The 18721-nt window shown below is 53.3% G+C and overlaps 4 protein-coding genes across 6 annotated transcripts; 2 read left to right on the top strand and 2 right to left on the bottom strand.

Annotated features, from left to right (window-relative positions):
* Window positions 1–4203: 4203 nt before the first annotated feature.
* Window positions 4204–4647, top strand: LOC122115185 (putative transmembrane protein ZNF593OS). Its single transcript, XM_042688487.1, has 2 exons — window positions 4204–4248; window positions 4501–4647. Exons 1-2 carry the CDS (start codon window positions 4204–4206, stop codon window positions 4645–4647), a joined length of 192 nt encoding a protein of 63 aa, XP_042544421.1.
* Window positions 4648–5638: 991 nt separating this feature from the next.
* Znf593 (zinc finger protein 593) lies at window positions 5639–6532 on the bottom strand. Its single transcript, XM_042688623.1, has 3 exons — window positions 6268–6532; window positions 6015–6077; window positions 5639–5921 (listed from the first exon to the last, which is right to left on the bottom strand). Exons 1-3 carry the CDS (start codon window positions 6465–6467, stop codon window positions 5780–5782), a joined length of 405 nt encoding a protein of 134 aa, XP_042544557.1. The 5' UTR covers window positions 6468–6532; the 3' UTR covers window positions 5639–5779.
* Window positions 6533–7987: 1455 nt separating this feature from the next.
* On the top strand, window positions 7988–12883 carry CUNH1orf232 (chromosome unknown C1orf232 homolog). The gene is made up of 4 exons (XM_042688762.1): window positions 7988–8114; window positions 10099–10182; window positions 10294–10391; window positions 12561–12883. The coding sequence occupies exons 1-4, from the start codon at window positions 8031–8033 to the stop codon at window positions 12859–12861; spliced, it is 567 nt and encodes a 188-aa protein (XP_042544696.1). The 5' UTR covers window positions 7988–8030; the 3' UTR covers window positions 12862–12883.
* Window positions 12884–14243: 1360 nt separating this feature from the next.
* Window positions 14244–17822, bottom strand: Fam110d (family with sequence similarity 110 member D). 3 transcript variants are annotated; one of them, XM_042688665.1, is made up of 3 exons: window positions 17728–17822; window positions 16495–16500; window positions 14244–15345 (listed from the first exon to the last, which is right to left on the bottom strand). In XM_042688665.1, exon 3 carries the CDS (start codon window positions 15257–15259, stop codon window positions 14459–14461), a length of 801 nt encoding a protein of 266 aa, XP_042544599.1. In that variant the 5' UTR covers window positions 15260–15345; window positions 16495–16500; window positions 17728–17822; the 3' UTR covers window positions 14244–14458. The 3 variants fall into 3 exon arrangements, with proteins under 3 accessions (XP_042544599.1, XP_042544600.1, XP_042544601.1); XM_042688666.1 differs by lacking the exon at window positions 16495–16500; XM_042688667.1 differs by lacking the exons at window positions 16495–16500; window positions 17728–17822 and adding an exon at window positions 15411–15589.
* Between the last annotated feature and the right edge of the window lie 899 nt (window positions 17823–18721).

Below are 18721 nucleotides of genomic sequence, written 5' to 3'. Positions count from 1 at the left end.
TGGTTCAGAGCCAGCCCAGGCAGAAAAGTCTGACTCCCCTCCCACCCCTCAGTCCTGGGCCTGGGCACTGTCCCTGAGCTTCTTTTGCTCAAGTCTAGCACTCTACCACTTAAGCCGTAGCATCACTTCCAGCATTTTCTATTTATGTGGCACTGAGAAATCCAACCTAGGGCTTCATGCATACTAGGCAAGCACTGTACCACTAAGCCACATTTCTAGCCCTGTGAGACTCTTATTTCCAGTTAACCACCAGAATACCAGAAGTAGTGCTGTAGTTCAAAGCGATAATGTTCCAGCCTTGAGCAAAAGAGCTCAGGGACAGTGCTCAGGTCCTGAGTTCAAGCCCCATGGCTGAAAAAAAAAGTCTTCTATTTATTTTATTTTTTTTGGGTCCGGTCGTGGGGCCTGAACTCTGGGCCTGAGCGCTGTCCCTCAGCTCTTCAGCTCAAGGCTAGCACTCTACCACTTGAGCCACAGTGCCACTTCCGGCTTTTTTCTTATGTGGTGCTGAGGAATTGAACCCAGGGCCTTGAGCATGCAAGGCAAGTGCTCTACCACTAAGCCACCTTCCCAGCCCCTTCTATTTATTTTTTTAAGACTGGGTCTCAGTATGATGCTCATAAGTCAATCTTGCATGGCTGCCTCAGCATCACATAGTTACATGCTACACAGCCAGAGAAAATAGTACACACATAAAAAGCTTGAAGCCAGTGGTTCATGCCTGTAATCCTAGCTACTCAGGAGACAAGAATTGAGGATCGACGTTCAAAGCTACTCTGGGTAGAAAAGTCTCTATGAGATTCTTATTTCTAATTAACCAGCAAAAACAAACAAACAAACAAAAAACAAAAACGGAAGTGAAGGGGTGGCTCAAGTGGAAGATCATTATCCTTAAGTGAAAAAAGCCAAAGAAGAGGCCCTGACATCATGCCCCAGTACTAGCACAATAAATAAATAAATAGTAAATAAAAAGCAGCAAAAGAAAGGAAGAAAAGAAAAGCCAGGCATGGAGGCAATATACCATAAAACCAGTACTTAGGACACTGAGAGAGAAGGATTCTGTTTTCTAGGCCAGCCTGAGCTACATATTGACCCTTTGCCTCAATAATAAAGCATAAGCCAGGGCTGGGAATGTGGCTTAGTGGAGTACTTGCCTAGCATGCATGAAGCCCTAAGTTTGATTCTTCAGTACCACATAAACAGAAAGAGCTGGAAGGGGCATTGTGGCTCAAGTGGTAGAGTGCTAGCCTTGAGCAAAAGAGGCTCAGGAACAGTGCCCAGGCCCTGAGTTCAAGCCCCAGGACTGGCACACAAAACAAAACAACAAAAAAAAGTTTTATGAACATAAAGTTCTACGTATTTGTCATAATTATTTCCAAAATGATGAACAAATGCAGCAGTGGTACTCATTAGACACTATGTTGAAAATGAACTATATAACTTATGGGTAGGGATAGTAGGAAAAAAACAGAGTGAAGGAAGGGTGATATTGTCCAAAAAGATATGTACTCATTACCTGGCTTATGAAACTATAACCCCTCTGTATGTCTCCTTTATAAAAACAATCAAAAATAAAAATAAAAAATATATCAAAATTTTTTTTTCTGCCTTTCATGAGGCTAGAACTCAGGGCCTAGGCATTGTCCCAGAGTTTTTGTGTTCAAGGCTAGTGCCCTACCACTTTGAGCCATAGCTCCATTTTCTTAGTAGTTCATTGGTATTAGTAGTCCCACAAACTTTCCTGCCCAGTCTAGCTTTAACCAGAGATCCTCAGAGTTCAGCCTCCTGAGTAGCTAGGATTACAGATATGAGAAATAAGATAAAAACATACCATTTCCCCACTATCCTATTTTCCAGTGAGGGCCACTGCCAAATTTTCTAGGTATACTTTCTTCCTGTCTTTTTCCTCTTTCATTCTTTCCCTCCCTCCCTCCCTCCCTTCCTTCTTCCTTCTTCCCTCCCTCCTTCCTTCCTTCCTTCCTTTTTTTCTTTCTTTCCTTTCCTTTTCTTTTTTGGGGGTCCGGTCGTGGTGCCTAAACTCTGGGCCTGGGCGCTGTCCCTCAGCTCTTCAGCTCAAGGCTAGCGCTCTACCACTTGAGCCACAGCACCACTTCTGGCTTTTTTTCTTTTTGCTTATGTGGTGCTGAGGAATCGAACCCAGGGCCTCATGCATGCAAGGCAAGCACTCTACCACTGAGCCACCTTCCCAGCCCCATCTTTCTTTCTCTCTCTCTCTCTCTCTTTCTTTCTTTCTTGTATATGCAGGTTATCACTGAAGCTTAAAATTAGAACCTCACACTTTACACTCTCAATTCATTTTTTTCACTCTGTTGTTCTACCACTTGAGCCATACCTCCAGTCTTGCATTTTGCTATTTAATTGGAGATCTCACAGACTTTTTCTGCTTGGGCTGGTTTTGTACCTGTATACTTACATCTCAGCCTCCTGAATAGCTAGGATTGCAGGTGTGAGCTACCAGCACCTAATTCTCATTCTTTATATCAGCAGATATTCTACAAATATACTTTCCAAGAACTATTTTATTTGTCACAATGATAAAAAAAATAAAAAGTGTCTCAGCAATGCAAAATTTACTTCTGCAGAAGGGTGCACCATCAGCCAAAAACTTAGCAAGCAAGCACACAGAGCAGGCAGGTTGCTCCCTATTTATCCCAAACAATAGGATCTACTACCCTTTGTGAGAAAGGGCTCAGGAGGCTGGAGCGTCACGTAGGAATAAGGACACCAATTTGAAAGGAATTCAACAAGGTAAAATTTACTTCTACAGAAGGCCATCAACCAAAAATCTGGCAAACAAACACATGGAGCAAATGGGCTGCTCCCTTTTTATCCCTAACACAGCAGGCTTTTCTCCTCTGCTCCTCTGCTCCAGTTGGTTGAGCTCAGGTTCATATCTGCTTGTGGCTAGCTAATTTGAAGTGGGCAGGAGTGCATTTACATAAGTTGAACACTAAAACACTATGAAATAAGATTAGTAGTACATAAGCAATCTCCAAACATACCCCCACTCTCAGCTATATCTTGAGCAATCTGAGATGTGTTTTCAGAGGCCTGTCAATTCCATCTTGGAACAACCAGTTAAGACAAAACCTTACGTTACAAAAACCCTAGCAGTTCCTCTTTTCCTTTTGGTGCTCCCAGATTTTGGCAGAATAAGCAACAAGAGCCAAGCCAGTAGGCCAAACCAGGAACTTTTAAGCAACCCACTTTGATAGAAAAGATGGTTTTTCGAGGCATGGGTGATATACACCTGTAATCCTTGCTAATCTGGAGTCTGAGGTCTGAGGATCTCAGTTCAATGCCAGCCTTAGCAGAAAAGTCCATGAGACTCTTCTCTTTAATTAACCACCAGAAAACTGGAAGTGGTTCTGCAACTCAAAGTGGTAGAGGGGCTAACCTTGAATGAAAAAGCTCAGGGATAGTACCAAAGCCCCGATAACAAAAGAAATAGCTTTTCTCATATAGATAGTAGATAGATAGATAGATAGATAGATAGATAGATAGATAGATAATAAGTCCATACCAAATAATACATGGGAATTTGCCTAGACCGATCAGCAGCTTTTTGTTATATTTTATTATTTACTATATCAGCTTAATCAGTATATGTAGATCTGCTTTTACATTCCCCAAGTGTGTCCTCCCTCAAGGTAGAGGTGATTATCTTACACAAACCCAGTAAAGAAGGTGCATAGCAATTGAAGAGGGTGATAAAGCACCTGCCCCTCCTTTGTCTAATGCTGATTTCGTGGCATCCAATCATCTGAGGTAGGAGTAGGGCTTGGGTTAGGGCTGAGGAAAGCCTGTCCAGTACCTAGTCCATGCCTGAGACTCCTAAGCACTACCAATCAAGGCCTTTTCTACCTATGCAGCCTGGCCTGGCCTGCCTGGTGGATGGGGGAGGTGCTGCTCAGACCTGATGTTGATCTCTTCTGACAGCTGCTCCTAGGGCTGGCTGGATGGCAAGCAGTGGGGGAAGGGACCAGATTTAAGGATCTGGTTGCCCCGCCCCCTGCCAGACCTAGGCAGGCCAGGGCCAGTGAGCATCCTTTGAGGTCCTGGCTCTCAGGAGGGGGTCAGAGACCTCTGTAACCTGATTTCTATTTCATGGTGCCATGGACAGTTAGTATTTATGTCTGATCCCACCCCACAGGCTGCCTGAGAAAACCAGTGCCCCTCAACATGCGATTTCGACGCCTGACCCCTGGCTACTTCCGGGTACTACAGGTAAGTACCCCTAACTGGTGGCTCTGGTAACACTGACCTCCTCTTTCCCCACCATGGCTGAGTTGATACCCCTAACAGCTAGGCTGTCACGTTCCCTGCCGCCTGACTAGCCAGGGCCCAGATGGGCAGTGAAGCGGGAAAGATTGGGGTGGAATCTCCCTGGGGCAGCAATGGAGTTAACATCTTCTTGCAGCTGCACCTTCTTAGCTCCTTCCTGCCTAGAAATCTCAGGTGTACCCTGTGTACCCCCAGATGCAGGTGGCCGGGCAGCTGAAGGTAGAGCCCCGGAGTCGGCTGATTGGGGTTGTAGCTACACTGCTGGCTGTCCTTGGGCTAGGTGGCTCCTGCTACGCTGTATGGAAGATGGTAGGACAGCGGCAGCCGCCACAAGCGCCATGATGAGGCACATAGCCTCTAACTTGGGCTCTGGAGGTAAGTATTTCAAAGTAGGGGAAATGCAATCTCAGAAACTCAGGTGTGTGTGTTGTGTATTGGTCCTGAGGTGTGAACTCGGGGCCTGGGTGCTGCTCCTGAGCTTTTATGTTCAAGGCAAGCACTCTATCCCTTGAGCCACAGTTCCACTTCTGGCTTTTTGGTGGTTAAAGAATCTTAGGGCTGGGAAGGTGGCTCAGTGGTAGAGTGCTTGCCTTGCATGCATGAGGCCCTGGGTTTGATTCCTCAGCACCACATAAGCAGAAAAAGCTGGAAGTGGCACAGTGGCTTAAGTGGCAGAGCACTACCCTTGAGCTGAAGAGCTGAGGGACAGTGCCCAGGCCCAGAGTTCAGGCCCCACAACCGACAAAAAAAAAAAAAAGAGAGAGAGAGATGAGAATCCTATAGGTTTTCCTGCCTAGGCTGGCTTCAAACTATGATCTCAGCCTCCTTATTAGCTAGGATTACAGGTGTGAACCACCAGCACCTGGCAGAAACCCATTTCTTTTCTGAGGATCAGTCCCTGTCTCCATTGAAAGGAGAATAGAATGAAATTGATCTCACTCCTCCACCTTACCTTTCACCTGAGCTTCAACTCAAGATGCTAAGATCCAGGGATGCTAATTCCAAGGCTGACAAAGGGGTCCTATGCAAAGCAAGTAGCACCGAAACTTTTGCAGAGCTGAGGTTTGGGGCACTGGCTGAAGTTAAGAGTCAGAGCCAGATGCCGGTGGCTCACACCTGTAATCCTAGCTACCAGGAGGCTGAGATCTGAGAATCACAGTTCAAAGCCAGCTCTGGCAGGAAAAGTCCATGAAACTCTTATCTCTAACCACCAGAAAACCGGAAGTGGCACTGTGGCTCAAGTAGTAGAGCGCTTGCCTTGAGTCCAGGCCCAGAGTTCAAGTCCCACGACCGACCCCCCCCCCCCCCAAAAAAAAGTCAGAGGCAAGTCGTATTTGTCCAGTTCCTTTATTGAAGGAAAGGCATCAGAAAAAGCCATCTAAACCTCAAACCCAGAGCCCAAAAAGGTTGGCACACTCTCTCCCAGTCTAGCCATTGTAGCATAGTCCGTGGGCAGCTCCTCTGCCCTTCATCTTCAGATAGACGTGTCCATCTCAGGAACCTCAGTGGACACTTCTGTGGGCACTGCCAACCGCTGGGGGGGCACATAGGACCCCATACCTGCTGCCCTCTCTGCCTCTTCCTGACTGTAGGGTTCGATGGTCAACTGCTTCAACCTGGGAGAAAGAATAGGAGTTGGGAGTTGACCTGATGCAAGCCGTGCCTGCCCTGGCCCCATCCCACCATCCCTCTGCTTATTTACTTCATACCTTTTTTTGTGGCCTTTGGATCGTAAATGGGTCTTAAGGTTGGCGGAATCGATGAAGTACCTCCTGCGGGGATAGGAGTGAGAAGGGTGAGGAGGTGATGCCTTTCGGGTACGCCTACCTCTGCGATCCTGGCTCGTTCCCCGACGCCTGGCCCCTGGCTTGAAGGGATGACACGAGGGCTGTGCCCCGCGTTTCTAGGGAAGAGACGGCAAAGCCCACGGCCCGGGCCTCCTCCGCCCGGGGCTGGACTCACGCGCAGGCCAGACAGCGGTGCAGGCCGCCCCCGGGCAGGTCGGGGTCGGGCTCCGAGTCTGGGTTCGGCTTGGGTCGCGCGGCCTCCTGTGGCCGCAGCTCGCGGTGAATCTCATCCAGGTCCGGCCGCCGCCGCTTAGCCTTCATCTGGCGGGCTAAGGAGTGCGCTCGGTGCGCACCGCAGCGGCGAGAGCGGGCCATGCCGGTGACAGCAGAGCTCGAGGGTCCCACGCGTAACGGCGCTTCCGGACCGCCCAATGACGTCAAGGGACGCCCGGAGGCGGGACGCTCCGCCAGACCGTCTCTGATGACGTCACCACCACGCCGACATCTCGAGCGCCCCAAGCGGCCGTGGGTGGTAGTGATAGGCTCGGGGCGGGGCCGGACCAAGACCGTTCACCTAGGCCCCAGGTCGTCGGGGAAGGGGTGGGGGGCGGGGGAAGGGTGCCCAGGGACTTCGGGGCGGGTCATGTTGTTCGGCATTGCCCAATCGTCCCCTCCCGGTTCCCACACCTTAGAATCATCTCTGGAAGGCACTGATAATGTTTGTGACATGAATAAATTAATACATGAATGACTATAAGTTTGGCATCCCAGCTTCAACTAGAAATCCCTGACACAAAGCTTCTCAAAATTCTCCAGTTATCCTCCTGGGTTTGCTCCCCTCTCCCAACCAAATGCATGCCTGGGGTGGGAGCGGGAAGGGGGGGAAGAGGGAAAGGGAGAGAGGTGGGATTGTTTTCAAAGATCCTAATACTCAACCAGTGAAAACTGAAGTAGTAGAGGTCAACCGGATACCAGATAGCTCATGTCTCTAATCCTACTTAGGAGGCTGAAATCTGAGGATTGTGGTTCGACGCTAGTACAGGCAGGAAAGTCTGTGAGACTCTTATCTCCAGTTAATCACCAGAAAACCAGATGTGGGTGCTGGGACTCAAAGTGCTAGAGCACTAGCTTTGAACTGAAAAAGCTCGAGAAGAGCACCCAGCCCTCAATTCAAGTCCGATCACAGACAAAAAAATAAAAGAAGTAACAGAGGTGCTGTAGCAGAGGTACTCATAGAAAGACCATTGTGGGCTCCGGGTAGGGTAGGTCTCTCCTCATTGACCAGGCCTGGTGCCTTCCAGGCTATCCAGAGATAACTCCACTGGACAGGATCAAGGAAGCTCAGCAATAATTCAGGGGGTCCAGATCTTTGGAACCTGTTGCCAGGAAACAAGGAGACAGGCACGTGTATCCCAAGGGACACCAGTAAGTTTCCAGGCCAGACAAAGGGGTGAAATGTAAGCTCAGGGGGGGCCCCAGGACCTTCCCACTCCAGTTCACAGAGTCTGCATTCAGGATACAAGGCCGGGCTGAGTTGCAGGCATAGCTGGTATGGTTACAGTCACAGGAGGCTCCAGTGGGAGTCTTAGACCCAAGGGTTTTTACAAATGGAAGAGGCCTTTTCTAGAACATTTTAAGAGATAGACAATCTTAAGTATTTTGCCTCAACATAGAGATTTCTTCATTTTTCTTGGCCAATATGGGTCAAGACAACGGTGGAGGTGGCAGAAAATTGCCCCTACCTCAGACGCCTTTGGATCAGGTTCACCTTCTGGGCTCTGTGCCAGCTAGAGAGGTTATTGCATCTTTAATGAAGTCAGTCACCCAATCCCTGGGACAGGCTCTTGGCTCTACCAAGTTCCTGAAGACAGATCCACTAGATCCTCACTGAACCACAGAAGGGAAGGCCTGGGTACCAGGCTCCTTTCCCCTGAAGCCATGAACCAGGCCTTCTGGAAAACCTACAAATCCAAAGTGCTACAGACCCTGAGCGGGGAATCTGAGGAAGAGCTGGCAGAAGAGGTGGGTACCCTCCATGCTTCCTGGGTGTGCCAAAGAAGAGGGACAGCATGAGTGAGAGGAACAAAAAGAGATGGAGGATGGACACAAGCCTGAGGCACATTCAGGAAAGGCAGTCAGCATGGCTCAGTGTTGGGGATCCAAAAAATTCTAGAAAACTGAAGAACAGAAGACGTGGGGCCATGGGAGATGTACGTACTGTCTCCATAATCTCAAGAACTGCCTCATGGAGAAGATTCTTCTGGGAGCAGTGGGCAGTAGTCAAATGGGCAGATTTAGTATAACAGAGCTTTCTAAAGGGCAGAGCTGAGCATGTCTTGTCTGGAGATGTACTGAGCCCCCATTTCCTAAAAGAAATGAGAAATGACATTTATACTTTGTAGGTTACTGGAGCAGCCTCTGTTTTATTATGGTGTGTGTGTGTGTGTGTGTGTGTGTGTGTGTGTGTGTGTGTGTGTGTGTGTTTCCTGGGGCTTGAACTTGGCTTAGGTGCTGACTGTGAGCTTTATTGCTCAAGGCTGGCATTATTACTTGAGCCACAGTTCCATTCATGGCTTTTTTTTTTTTTTTGTGGTGGTTAACCCTGATCCTCAGAAGTTAGCCTCCTGAGTAACTAGGATTACAGGCATGAGTCTTGCTTAGAAAAAAATTTATAAAGCAGCCAGGCACTTGTGGCTCATGCCTGTAATCCTAGCTATTCAAGCTGGGACCTGAGGATCACGGGTTCAAAGCAACCCTGGGCAGAAAAAGTCCATGAGACTTATCTTCAGTTAACCACAAAAATGCCTCAAGTAGAGCTGTGGCTTAAGTGGTGTAGTGCCAACCTTGAGCAAAAGAGCTCAGAGACAGTGCCCAGGCCCTGAATTCAAGCCCTGTGTCCACACACACACACACACACACACACACACACATACATCATTACATCCTTGAGACTGGGAACCATTTTATGTTCAGAGACTGAGATATAAGTGTCAGTCACACAAATAGATGTGACAGGGGCAGGGAGGGGGGGAGCATAGATGGGTAGCAATGAGTTGGGGAGCAAAGCTGGGCTTATCTGAAATATTCTTATGTGAGAACATGCTGGGATTGAGTTCTGTGCAAATCCCCTGTGAAGGCATACATGAAGCTGTGAACTGGACCTAGATGTTACCCAGTGTGAGTCTATGTTTCTATGCTTGCATGCCTGAGTACAGGCATCTGCAGGTATTGTGTTGGTGTGGTGTGTGGGTGTCTGTGGCTATGTGAGAGGTTTTGTATCTGATGGGTGAGGTTGTATACCTGCACAAATGTGAATGGTCTAACTGCCTGAGTTGAGTGTCGTGGTACTTTGTAGCATATCTATATACCATATAGAAGTATGCTCAGGTATAGGTGTGTGTGTGTGTGTGTGTGTGTATGCATGCTCTTGTCCCTTTCTCTCTGTCTCTCTCTGTGTCTCTCTCTGTGTCTCTGTCTCTGTCTCTCTGTCTCTGTCTCTGTCTCTCTCTCTTTTTGGTCAGTCATGGAGCTTGAACTCTGGGCCTGGGCACTGTCCCTCAGCTCTTCAGCTCATGGCAAGCACTCTACCACTTGAGCCACAGCTCTACTTCTGGTTTTGTGGTGGTTAATTGGAGATAAGAGTGTCACGGATTTTCCTGCCCAGGCTGGCTTTGGACTGTGATCCTCAGATCTCAGCCTCCTGAGTAGCAAGGATTATAGGCATGAGCCACTGGTGCCGGACCTTGTCTATGTGTTTTAAGTATGAAAGTGGGCAGGTTTGTGTGCTCAGGGATGTCTGCAGAGATTTATTATATAAGTGTACGTGTGTCCAGTGTATACCTATACATATTCTCATGTTGCCTTGTGGAGGTGTAAAGTGTAGGTGTGTGTGTTTAGTTCTGTGGGGTTTGGGGCACCTTGGCTATGTGTACCAGGCGAACAGCAGAGGAGGGAGGTCCCACTTCTCTGGGGCTTCTCTCATGTTGGGTGGGGTCTTGTGTCTCAGAGGGAGAACCCTGCGTTAGTGGAGTCTGAGACTGCAGAACCCACTGAGGAGGCCTTCAACCCCATGTCACAGCTGGCACGCAGGGTGAGTTCTTATTCCTTTGTCCACCCCAACCCCAGGGAGCCTAACAGCTGACATGGAGCCCCCACGAGGCTATGCTGGGGTCTCCCCTAACTCCCAGTTCCTCCCTCCTAGGTTCAGGGAGTTGGGGTTAAAGGTTGGCTGACAATGTCATCTCTGTTTAACAAAGAAGATGAGGACAAGCTGCTACCACCAGAGCCTTGTGCTGACCAGTATGTGGGGGAGTGGTAGGGGGGAGGGTGTTAGGGAGTAGTGCTGGTAGGGACTTGGGATCCCTTTTCTGACATGTTGGTTCCTTCTGGTCTGTTCTTTGGTCTTTCTAACCCAGGTTAGAAAGATGAAGCAGGCCTACCTAGGAGATTAGATTAGATCTTGGAGAAAATTACCTGCTATGTTAGTATTATGGAGCTGTACCTCCCATTAGTCTCTGTTTTTGGTCAGTGGGTCTCCCATATTGTCTACCCTCATCTCCCAAGGTAGCTTGTGATTAATACAAATCCTTGAGGGCAACCATCTGCTTCAATTGGATCTGGCAGAGGCATCTGGGGGTCCCAGAGGACCAGAAGGTACACCGGTTTGGGAACCACTGTTTTAGCCCAGAGCTAAAGGATCAGACACAAGGACTCAGTTTACCTCCTTGCTCTCTCTGGCACACAGTCCATCTCTGCTCATTCCTCCAGCCTAGACACTCACAAGGCCACCCCCATCCATCTCTCCTCTCCCAACAAACCCCACCTCTTCCCAGTCCAAGCCCTCTAGACTTTTCCAGATTCTAGGTTCCTGCTTCAAGCCTTATCGCCTGTCCACATTAAGTCCTCCTCTTACCTAAATTTAAAATGTAGAATGTCCTCAACCTATGTCCCTTAATCCTCCTTTCCTCCAAAACTAGATCCTGACTTCCTCCCTTGCCTCCCCAGAAATCTAAACAAATCCCCACTTTAAGCCCTGTGTGTTCCTACTCCTCTAGCCCCGCCCCCACACAGACCACGCCCCTTCCATCCCCGCCCCCAGGATCCCTCCCAGCTCCCCAGAGTTGGCTGCCGCCGCCGCCTCCTCCTCCTCCTCCGCCTCCGCCTCCTCCTCCTCCTCCTCCTCCTCCTCCTCCTCCTCCTCCTCCTCCTCCTCCTCCTTTTTTTTTTTTAGTCGGTTGTGGGGCTTGAACTCTGGGCCTGGGTGCTGTCCCTCAGCTCTTCAGCTCAAGGCTAGCGCTCAACCACTTGAGCCAAAGCGCCACATCCGGCTTTTTTTCTGCTTATGCCCCACATAAGCAGAGGCAAGCAGTCTACCACTGAGCCAGCTTCCCAGCCCCAATCCTCCTGCTTCTTGCTTTCCTGCCAGCGACCCTCCTCAAGACCTCTGACGACCCTGTCCCCCAGGATGCTGCTCTGCTTTCCCAGACCTGCCACCCAATCCCCACCCCAACCTCTTTCCCAGAGCCTCTGACACCTTCTCAGGCCTGCAGGCTCTGACCTCTGACTCATCCTGCCCCATTGCAAGTCCCCAATTTCCGCCTCTCGTCCATTGTCTCCTGCCTCACCCCTGCTTCGGAACCCACAGACCTCATCACTGTCTTGCAGCCTGTCACCTTCACCCCAGCCCCGCCGCCCTCACCCCTGCCCCGCAGCCCTCACCCCAGCCCCGCCGTCCTCACTCCTGCCCCGCAGCCCTCACCCCTGCCCCGCCGCCCTCACTCCTGCCCCGCAGCCCTCACCCTTGCCCCTTAGCCCCGCCGCCCTCACCCCAGCCCCGCTGCCCTCACCCCTGCCCCGCTGCCTTCACCCCTGCCCCGCAGCCCTCACCCCTGCCCCTTAGCCCTCACCCCTGCCCCTTAGCCCTCACCCCTGCCCCGCAGCCCTCACCCCTGCCCCTTAGCCCTCACCCCAGCCCCGCTGCCCTCACCCCTGCCCCGCTGCCCTCACCCCTGCCCCTTAGCCCTCACCCCTGCCCCGCCGCCCTCACCCCTGCCCCGCAGCCCTCACCCCTGCCCCGCTGCCCTCACCCCTGCCCCGCTGCCTTCACCCCTGCCCCGCAGCCCTCACTCCTGCCCCGCAGCCCTCACCCCTGCCCCGCTGCCTTCACCCCTGCCCCGCAGCCCTCACTCCTGCCCCGCAGCCCTCACCCCTGCCCCGCAGCCCCGCCGCCCTCACCCCAGCCCCGCCGCCCTCACCCCAGCCCCGCTGCCCTCACCCCTGCCCCGCTGCCTTCACCCCTGCCCCGCAGCCCTCACTCCTGCCCCGCCACCCTCACCCCAGGCCCGCCGCCCTCACCCCTGCCCCGCCGCCCTCACCCCAGCCCCGCAGCCCGCCGCCCTCACCCCTGCCCCTCAGCCCGCCGCCCTCACCCCAGCCCCGCAGCCCGCTGACCTCACCCCTGTCTTGCAGCCCGCTGGCCGCGCTGCCCCCCTCGCAGGCGGCGCCGCCGGCAGCGGCGGAGTCGCGCGGGCCCGGACTCTGGGACGCGTTCGCCAGCAGGTGGCAGCAGCAGCAGGCGCTGGCCGCGTCCATGCTTCGGGGCTCCGAGCCCACCCAGGACCCCAGCCCCGAGCCCGGGGATGAGGCCGCCGAGGATGCCGCCGAGGGCCCCGAGCCGCAGGAGAAGGACCCCATGGCCAGCTTCAAGTGGAGTTTCCTCAGCCACAAACTGGCCGAGATGAGGGTGAAGGCTGCGCCCAAGGGCGACTAGCATGCCGGGGCCCAAGGGGCTCCGGACCCTGCCTCCTCCCCATTAAAACCCTCACCCAGCACCCCGTGTAACTGTGTTGTTGCCCAGACAGAGTGGCGGGTGGGCGACCTCAGGCCGGATCAGAGAAAAACTTGGTGCCGGGATGGATGGTTCCGGTTCCGTTTCAGGTACAATTGTACCAGGAAGCCGGGGACAGACTCCACGGCCTCGTCCAGCCTCATTCAGTGCAAGACTTGGCCTGCTGCCCTACTCGGTGCAGGGTTCCTCTACCGTGGAAAAAGCCAGATACTAACCAGAGAACTTAACTACCGGAGGGCCCCACACAAAGTGACAAATTGGGGCTCAGACGAGCTGAGTCTGTGAGTCAGGAAGGCTTCCTAAAGGAGAGCTTGTGATCCTAGAAAGAAAACTGGAAAGAAAGGAGAAAGGCCGAGGGAGGAGGAAGGTGCACAAAGGGGAAACTGAGGGATACAGATGGCCTGTGTGTCCCTGAGGGAAATCGAAGCAGTACCGAGATGTGAACTTTCGGGTAGGTCACTCCCCCCCCCCAAACAAACACCACCCGGTTTGAAGATCCCTTCTTTCAGTGACCGCTGGGCCTTTCATAGTGAGCACGAGGGGCAGCAAAGCTCTGGAGATTCTGAGGATTCTGCGAATCCCAACTTGGTGGAGCGGATCCCTGCCCTGTAACCTTCAAACCTCCAAACTCCATTCCCAGCTCCCAGCTCCAGTATGGACGGATCCCCCCTCCCCCAAGTGGGTGACAGAGATGATTATAATAGCGTTAGTGCAAATCCGTAATGGTGAAAGCAGCTATTGTTTAGTGAGCACTTGGTATATTCTAGGCACTTTGCCATGAGAGTTACAAGGATTCCCAGGTATTATTAGCTGCTGCTGCCTTTTGCTCTTTAATAATTTAGGGGATGCAGGGCTGGGAAGGTGGCTCAGTGGTAGAGCACTTGCCTTGCATGCATGAGGCCCTGGGTTCGATTCCTCAGCACCACATAAGCAAAAAGAAAAAAGCCGGAAGTGGCGCTATGGCTCAAGTGGTAGAGCGCTAGCCTTGAGCTGAAGAGCTGAGGGACAGCGCCCAGGCCCAGCGTTCAGGCCCCACGACCGGACCCCCCCAAAATAATAATAATTTAGGGGGTGCAAGCTTTGGTCCCAAGAGGTTAATTCACTCAGCATCATCACTCAATCAGCCCGGGACCTCACGCTGCCAACCCCGCGCGTTTCACCACCCAAACCTGCTGGCCCTTTTCCTCCTCCTCTGTCCCCTAAATCAAACTCAGGACCCATTTAAATCTCATGTTCGCTTTATTCAGTAGATTGTGCTCATCTCCCCCTCCCCCCCACACCCCCATCACGCCTCAGGCCCGCCCTCCACAGGGGTCATGAGGTCGTCCGTCCCCCTTTGTTGCCTGCTTCATTTTGTTCCACCTTGCCAGGGCTCAGAAAGACCCAGGGGAGGGTTTGCCAAAGGCGCCCGCGCGCCGTCCGAGGCAGGCGGGGGACTCCTCCCTGCCGGTGCCCGGGTCCAGCCCGCGCTCCGGAGCTCACCGGGAGTCCCCAGGAGTCGCCTCCCGAGCAGCGACAGTCACACCTCGGACTCCCGGGGCGGGGCCCGCGCGCGCTGGCAGCCGTACAGCCACTGGATGACGCGCGCGTTGCGCTCCACCACCGACACGGCGGGCCGCCCGTCCCGCGCCGAGCCCGCCGCCTCCGAGCCGCCGCCGCCCGCACAGTCCCGGGCGCCCGCCGCGTCCCCGTCGCTGGACGTCCAGTCGCTGGTGTCCCCGGAGGCGGGCGGCGGCGGCGCGGGCGCGGCGCCCCAGCTCTGCGGGGAGAAGCGCTCGGCGCCCAGCACCTCCACCAGCGCGCGCTCCAGGCCGCAGTAGTTGAAGAAGCGCTCCTTCTCCGAGAGCGGCAGCGAGCACGAGGGGCACAGCGCCCGCTTCCGGGCCGCCTCGGGGGCGTCGGGGGAAGCCGCCCAAGCCCCGGGAGCGGCCGATCGCTCGGCGGGCCCCGGGCTGCTGGGGGCAGCGTCCCGGGAGGCGCCCAGGAAGAGGCGCCGCACCAGCCCCTGGCCCTTGGCGTTCTCTTTGTTCACCGAAGCCTTGCAGTCTCGCTTCTGGCGGTAGAAGATGAGCGAATCGGGCCTTGGCTGCCTCCGGCCGCTGCCCCGGCGGGCCGGCCCGGGGGTCCTGGGGGACACAGGGAGCCCGAGTTCGTTGCAGGGGTGCGGGGTGAGCGGCCCGGGGCCCCCACGGAGGGCTGGCTCTTGGCGTCGGACTATCACCTGATGTGTCTTGACATACTTGGCCTTGTCGGCCTCCAGCCTCTCCACGGCGCTGGGGGTCCGCCCTCTAGACTGAGTGGAGGGAGAAGCCAGGGGCATCTTAGCAGAGCTGGGCAGGACCGTGCCCCATAGGCAGCTGGAGGGACCCGGCCAGAGGAGGAGCCAAGGGCAATACGGGGATTTTCCTGCAAAAAAGAGGAATGGTCAGAGAGATGGCAGCTCAGATCACTGCCCCTCCCTGCAGGCATACCTGGGAACAGGATCAGCTGACCACCTCTTCCCCATCGGCCTTGGTTGAGTGCCTGTCCTAAGAGAAGAAAGAGCTACCCCCCCCCCACACACACACACCTTGTTGTTTAGAGACTGGTTGGGGGCTCTCTGTCACCCAGAAACATGTGCCCCAGCCCACCCCTTTTTTTGTCTGTTGTAAGGCTTGAACTCGGCCTGGACACTGTCCCTCAGCTCTTCAGCTCAAAGCAAGTGCTCTACCACTTGAGCACCATTTCCGGTTTTTCTGGTGATTTATTGGAGATGAGTCACAAGGAAGGGCTGAGAAGGTGGCTTAGTGGTATAGTGCTTGCCTTGCATGCATGAGGCCCTGGGTTCTATTCCTCAGCACCACATAAGCAGAAAAAGCCAAAAGTGGTGCTGTGGCTCAAGTGGTAGAGTGCTAGCCTTGAGCTGAAGAGCTGAGGGACAGCGCCCAGGCCCTACAACTGACAAAAAAAAAAAAAAAAGTCACAAGGACTTCTCCTGCTCGGGCTGGCTTTGAACTGCAATCATCAGATTGCAGCCTCCTGAGTAGCTAGGATTACAGGCGTGAGCCACCGGTGCCTTTGAGTGTACCTCTGTTTGTTCACAGGGCCATGCAAGCAGAAGCAGGACACTTGGGAAGGGAAATGAGACAGGTTCCAGTCCAATTCCCGAAAGTGGCCTTAACCGGAAAAAATACCTCTTCCCAACCCAGTAGCTTTAATCCCAAGACAAGGAGGCTTGCTGGCCACAAGCTGGCTCCAACGGGGCCCACCCTTCCCGCCCCCAAGCACCGAGGTCAGAGACATAACCACAGGTTAGAAGTCTCCAGTAACTGCAGCCAACTGCCCTGCCCAGGCCAGCAAGGCTGTCCAGGAAGGAGAGGGAGGTGGTCCCCAGGTCATGTCAGCCAGCTACTGCCAGCCACTCCGTGCCCCTGCCAAGAGGATGCCAAAAAAATGAACTGTAAACATCACCCTGTCCAGCTCTTACATTTCCATTCCCTAGGCCAGAAATCTGGCTGAGAGGGACAGAGAGAGGAAGGGACTTGCTCAGGTTCTTCTGAGAGTTAAGGGACTGACTGGAGCCTAGGGCTCTGGCCTCAGAACTAGTTCAGATAGAGTCATTTTGTCTCTGTTCCTGTTCTTAAAAAATCAAGTCAGGAGCTGGGAGTGTGGCTTAGTGGTAGAGTGCTTGCCTAGCATGCATGAAGCCCTGGGTTCCATTCCTCAGTACCACATACATAGAAAAAGCCCCAAGTGGTCTGTGACTCAAGTGGTAGAGTGCTAGCCTTGAGCAAAAAAAGCTCAAGGACAGTGCCCAGGCCCTGAGTTCAAGCCCCAGGACTGGCAAATAAATAAATAGATAGATAAATAGATAGATAAAGTGAGCCTCACTAAAAAGTTCCTTCTCCTGATTCTCCCCAGCAACCCACAGGCCCAGAAATCCACCCTCAGGGTAGATTTCTGTCTCCTTCTCATCTGGAGGCCTCTGACCCTTCTCCACTGTCCTTGTCTTGGGGAAAAGGGTAGGAAGGGTTGTAAATCAAGAGCTGCCAGTTTCCTTGGCAGCTAACAGAATAGGCCACCCACGTGGCCCATCATACCCCACCCTGCCCCTATCTCCTAGCCTCCCCTCCCCCATTCTGCTGAGAGGGACACACTACTGCAGGGGATGAGGGGAGGGGACCTTGAATCTGGAGACAACAAAGGAACAGATCCTCAGGTTGAGGGTCCCCCCAGAAGCACCCCCCCCCATCCTGGGGTAGAGGTCCTGACAACCCTACCTCCCAGTTCAACCTGTTTATATTAATTACCCTCCACAGTATACCTCTCCTCTTGTAAGTCTGTCCAGAGATGAGAAGAGCTAGGCATCCAGGACAGCCTGACAGTGTCCCTTCCCTTCTCCCAAGGACTATGTGGGGTCACAGGTCAGATTTCAAAGTCCCAGGAGGGCTCTGAGCTTGTCTGACCTCCTGTGTGCTCTCTTGTCCCCTCCTCCTCTGGGTAGAGAGGCTATAAAAAGTCCTTAAACACCAGCACCAAAATAGTTCCCTGTCCTCCATCTCTTCCCTGCCTTCTGGGCTGGCTTTGATGCCCAGCCACAGAGAGCCCTCCCTAGAGCCTGGTGGTAGTCTTTGTCTCCTCTGGCCTTTGCCTACTCTCTCCCAGTTGTGGACTAAGTAGTCCCAACTCTGCCCCTGGCTTCTGCTCTGGACACCAGCTAGCTTCCAGGCTCAGCGGCTGGGTGCCAGCCTTGCCACTCTGGGTTCCTGGGTGAGTTCTCACCCAGCTCTGGGCTCACGATGAACTCACCTTTGTGTGGGAGGCTGAATTGCAGCGGTCCTTGGGCAGGTCCAGACTGAGGGCAAGAGGGACAGCAAGGACTAGAAGTAGCTTTGGTGGCAGCCAAACCTTGCTCTCCACAGGAAAAGCAGAGCCTCCACCCCCCAGATTAACCCTTCCGGACCCACAGCCTGGCCCTGTTAACTCCTTCCTGATCACATCTCAGTGGAGCGGAACCATGGCTTCACTCCTTTATTTTATGGATGGTCAAATAGGCTCTGCCCAGGTAAATGGTTTTCCATGGAGACACCAGGAACTTGAAAGCAGTGCCAGGACCCCACACAAGACCTCCTGATCCCCAGGCTCCCTCCAGAGGCCTGGGACAGGGATGCTACTGCAGTTCCCTTCCCTCAGCTGGGCAGATGCTCTGACACAGACTGTAAGGGCCCAGTGGGGTCCTAGTGGACTTGTGGTTCTCCCTTGGTGGCAAGTTCAGGCCATACTGATTCTCTCCTTGGATGATGGCCAGCTTGCTCTCTATTTTAGTCCAGGAATCTGTGGTTTACAGGAAGATGCTGATGTGCAGCGTAGCCTGTCCCAGCAGACTAGAAATAAGGGTCACACAGGAGGGCTACCCCTGACCAAGATGCTCCAGTGGCAAATGGCTGGGAAGAGCGTGACAAGAGGAAGCTGCTGGGGCCAAGCTTCTGGTTTTTGTTTCTTGTTTTTTATTTTTACTTTCCTGCTGACTTGGAACTGTGATCCTCATATCTCAACCTCCTGAGCAGCTAGAATAACAGGCATGAGGCATGAAAGCCCAGCTTGATGTTGGTGGTGTTGGGTGTGTGTGTGTGTGTGTGTGTGTGTGTGTTTGACTCAAGGAGATGCCCAAGTCATGGGGGAAGTCCCCATAGGGCAAAGCTCCAGTTCAAAGTGCAGCTACCTGTAGCAGACCATTTAGCATAAGTCCCCTTCCTGGCCACCCCCCTCCCCACCCTTTTCTGGGACTTCTTAATGCTTGCAA

Source organism: Dipodomys spectabilis, unplaced genomic scaffold (assembly GCF_019054845.1).
Source record: "Dipodomys spectabilis isolate Male_0828 unplaced genomic scaffold, ASM1905484v1 ptg000118l, whole genome shotgun sequence".
In the NCBI taxonomy this organism is placed as follows: domain Eukaryota; kingdom Metazoa; phylum Chordata; class Mammalia; order Rodentia; family Heteromyidae; genus Dipodomys; species Dipodomys spectabilis.
This window is presented reverse-complemented; position numbering and strand designations above follow the sequence as displayed.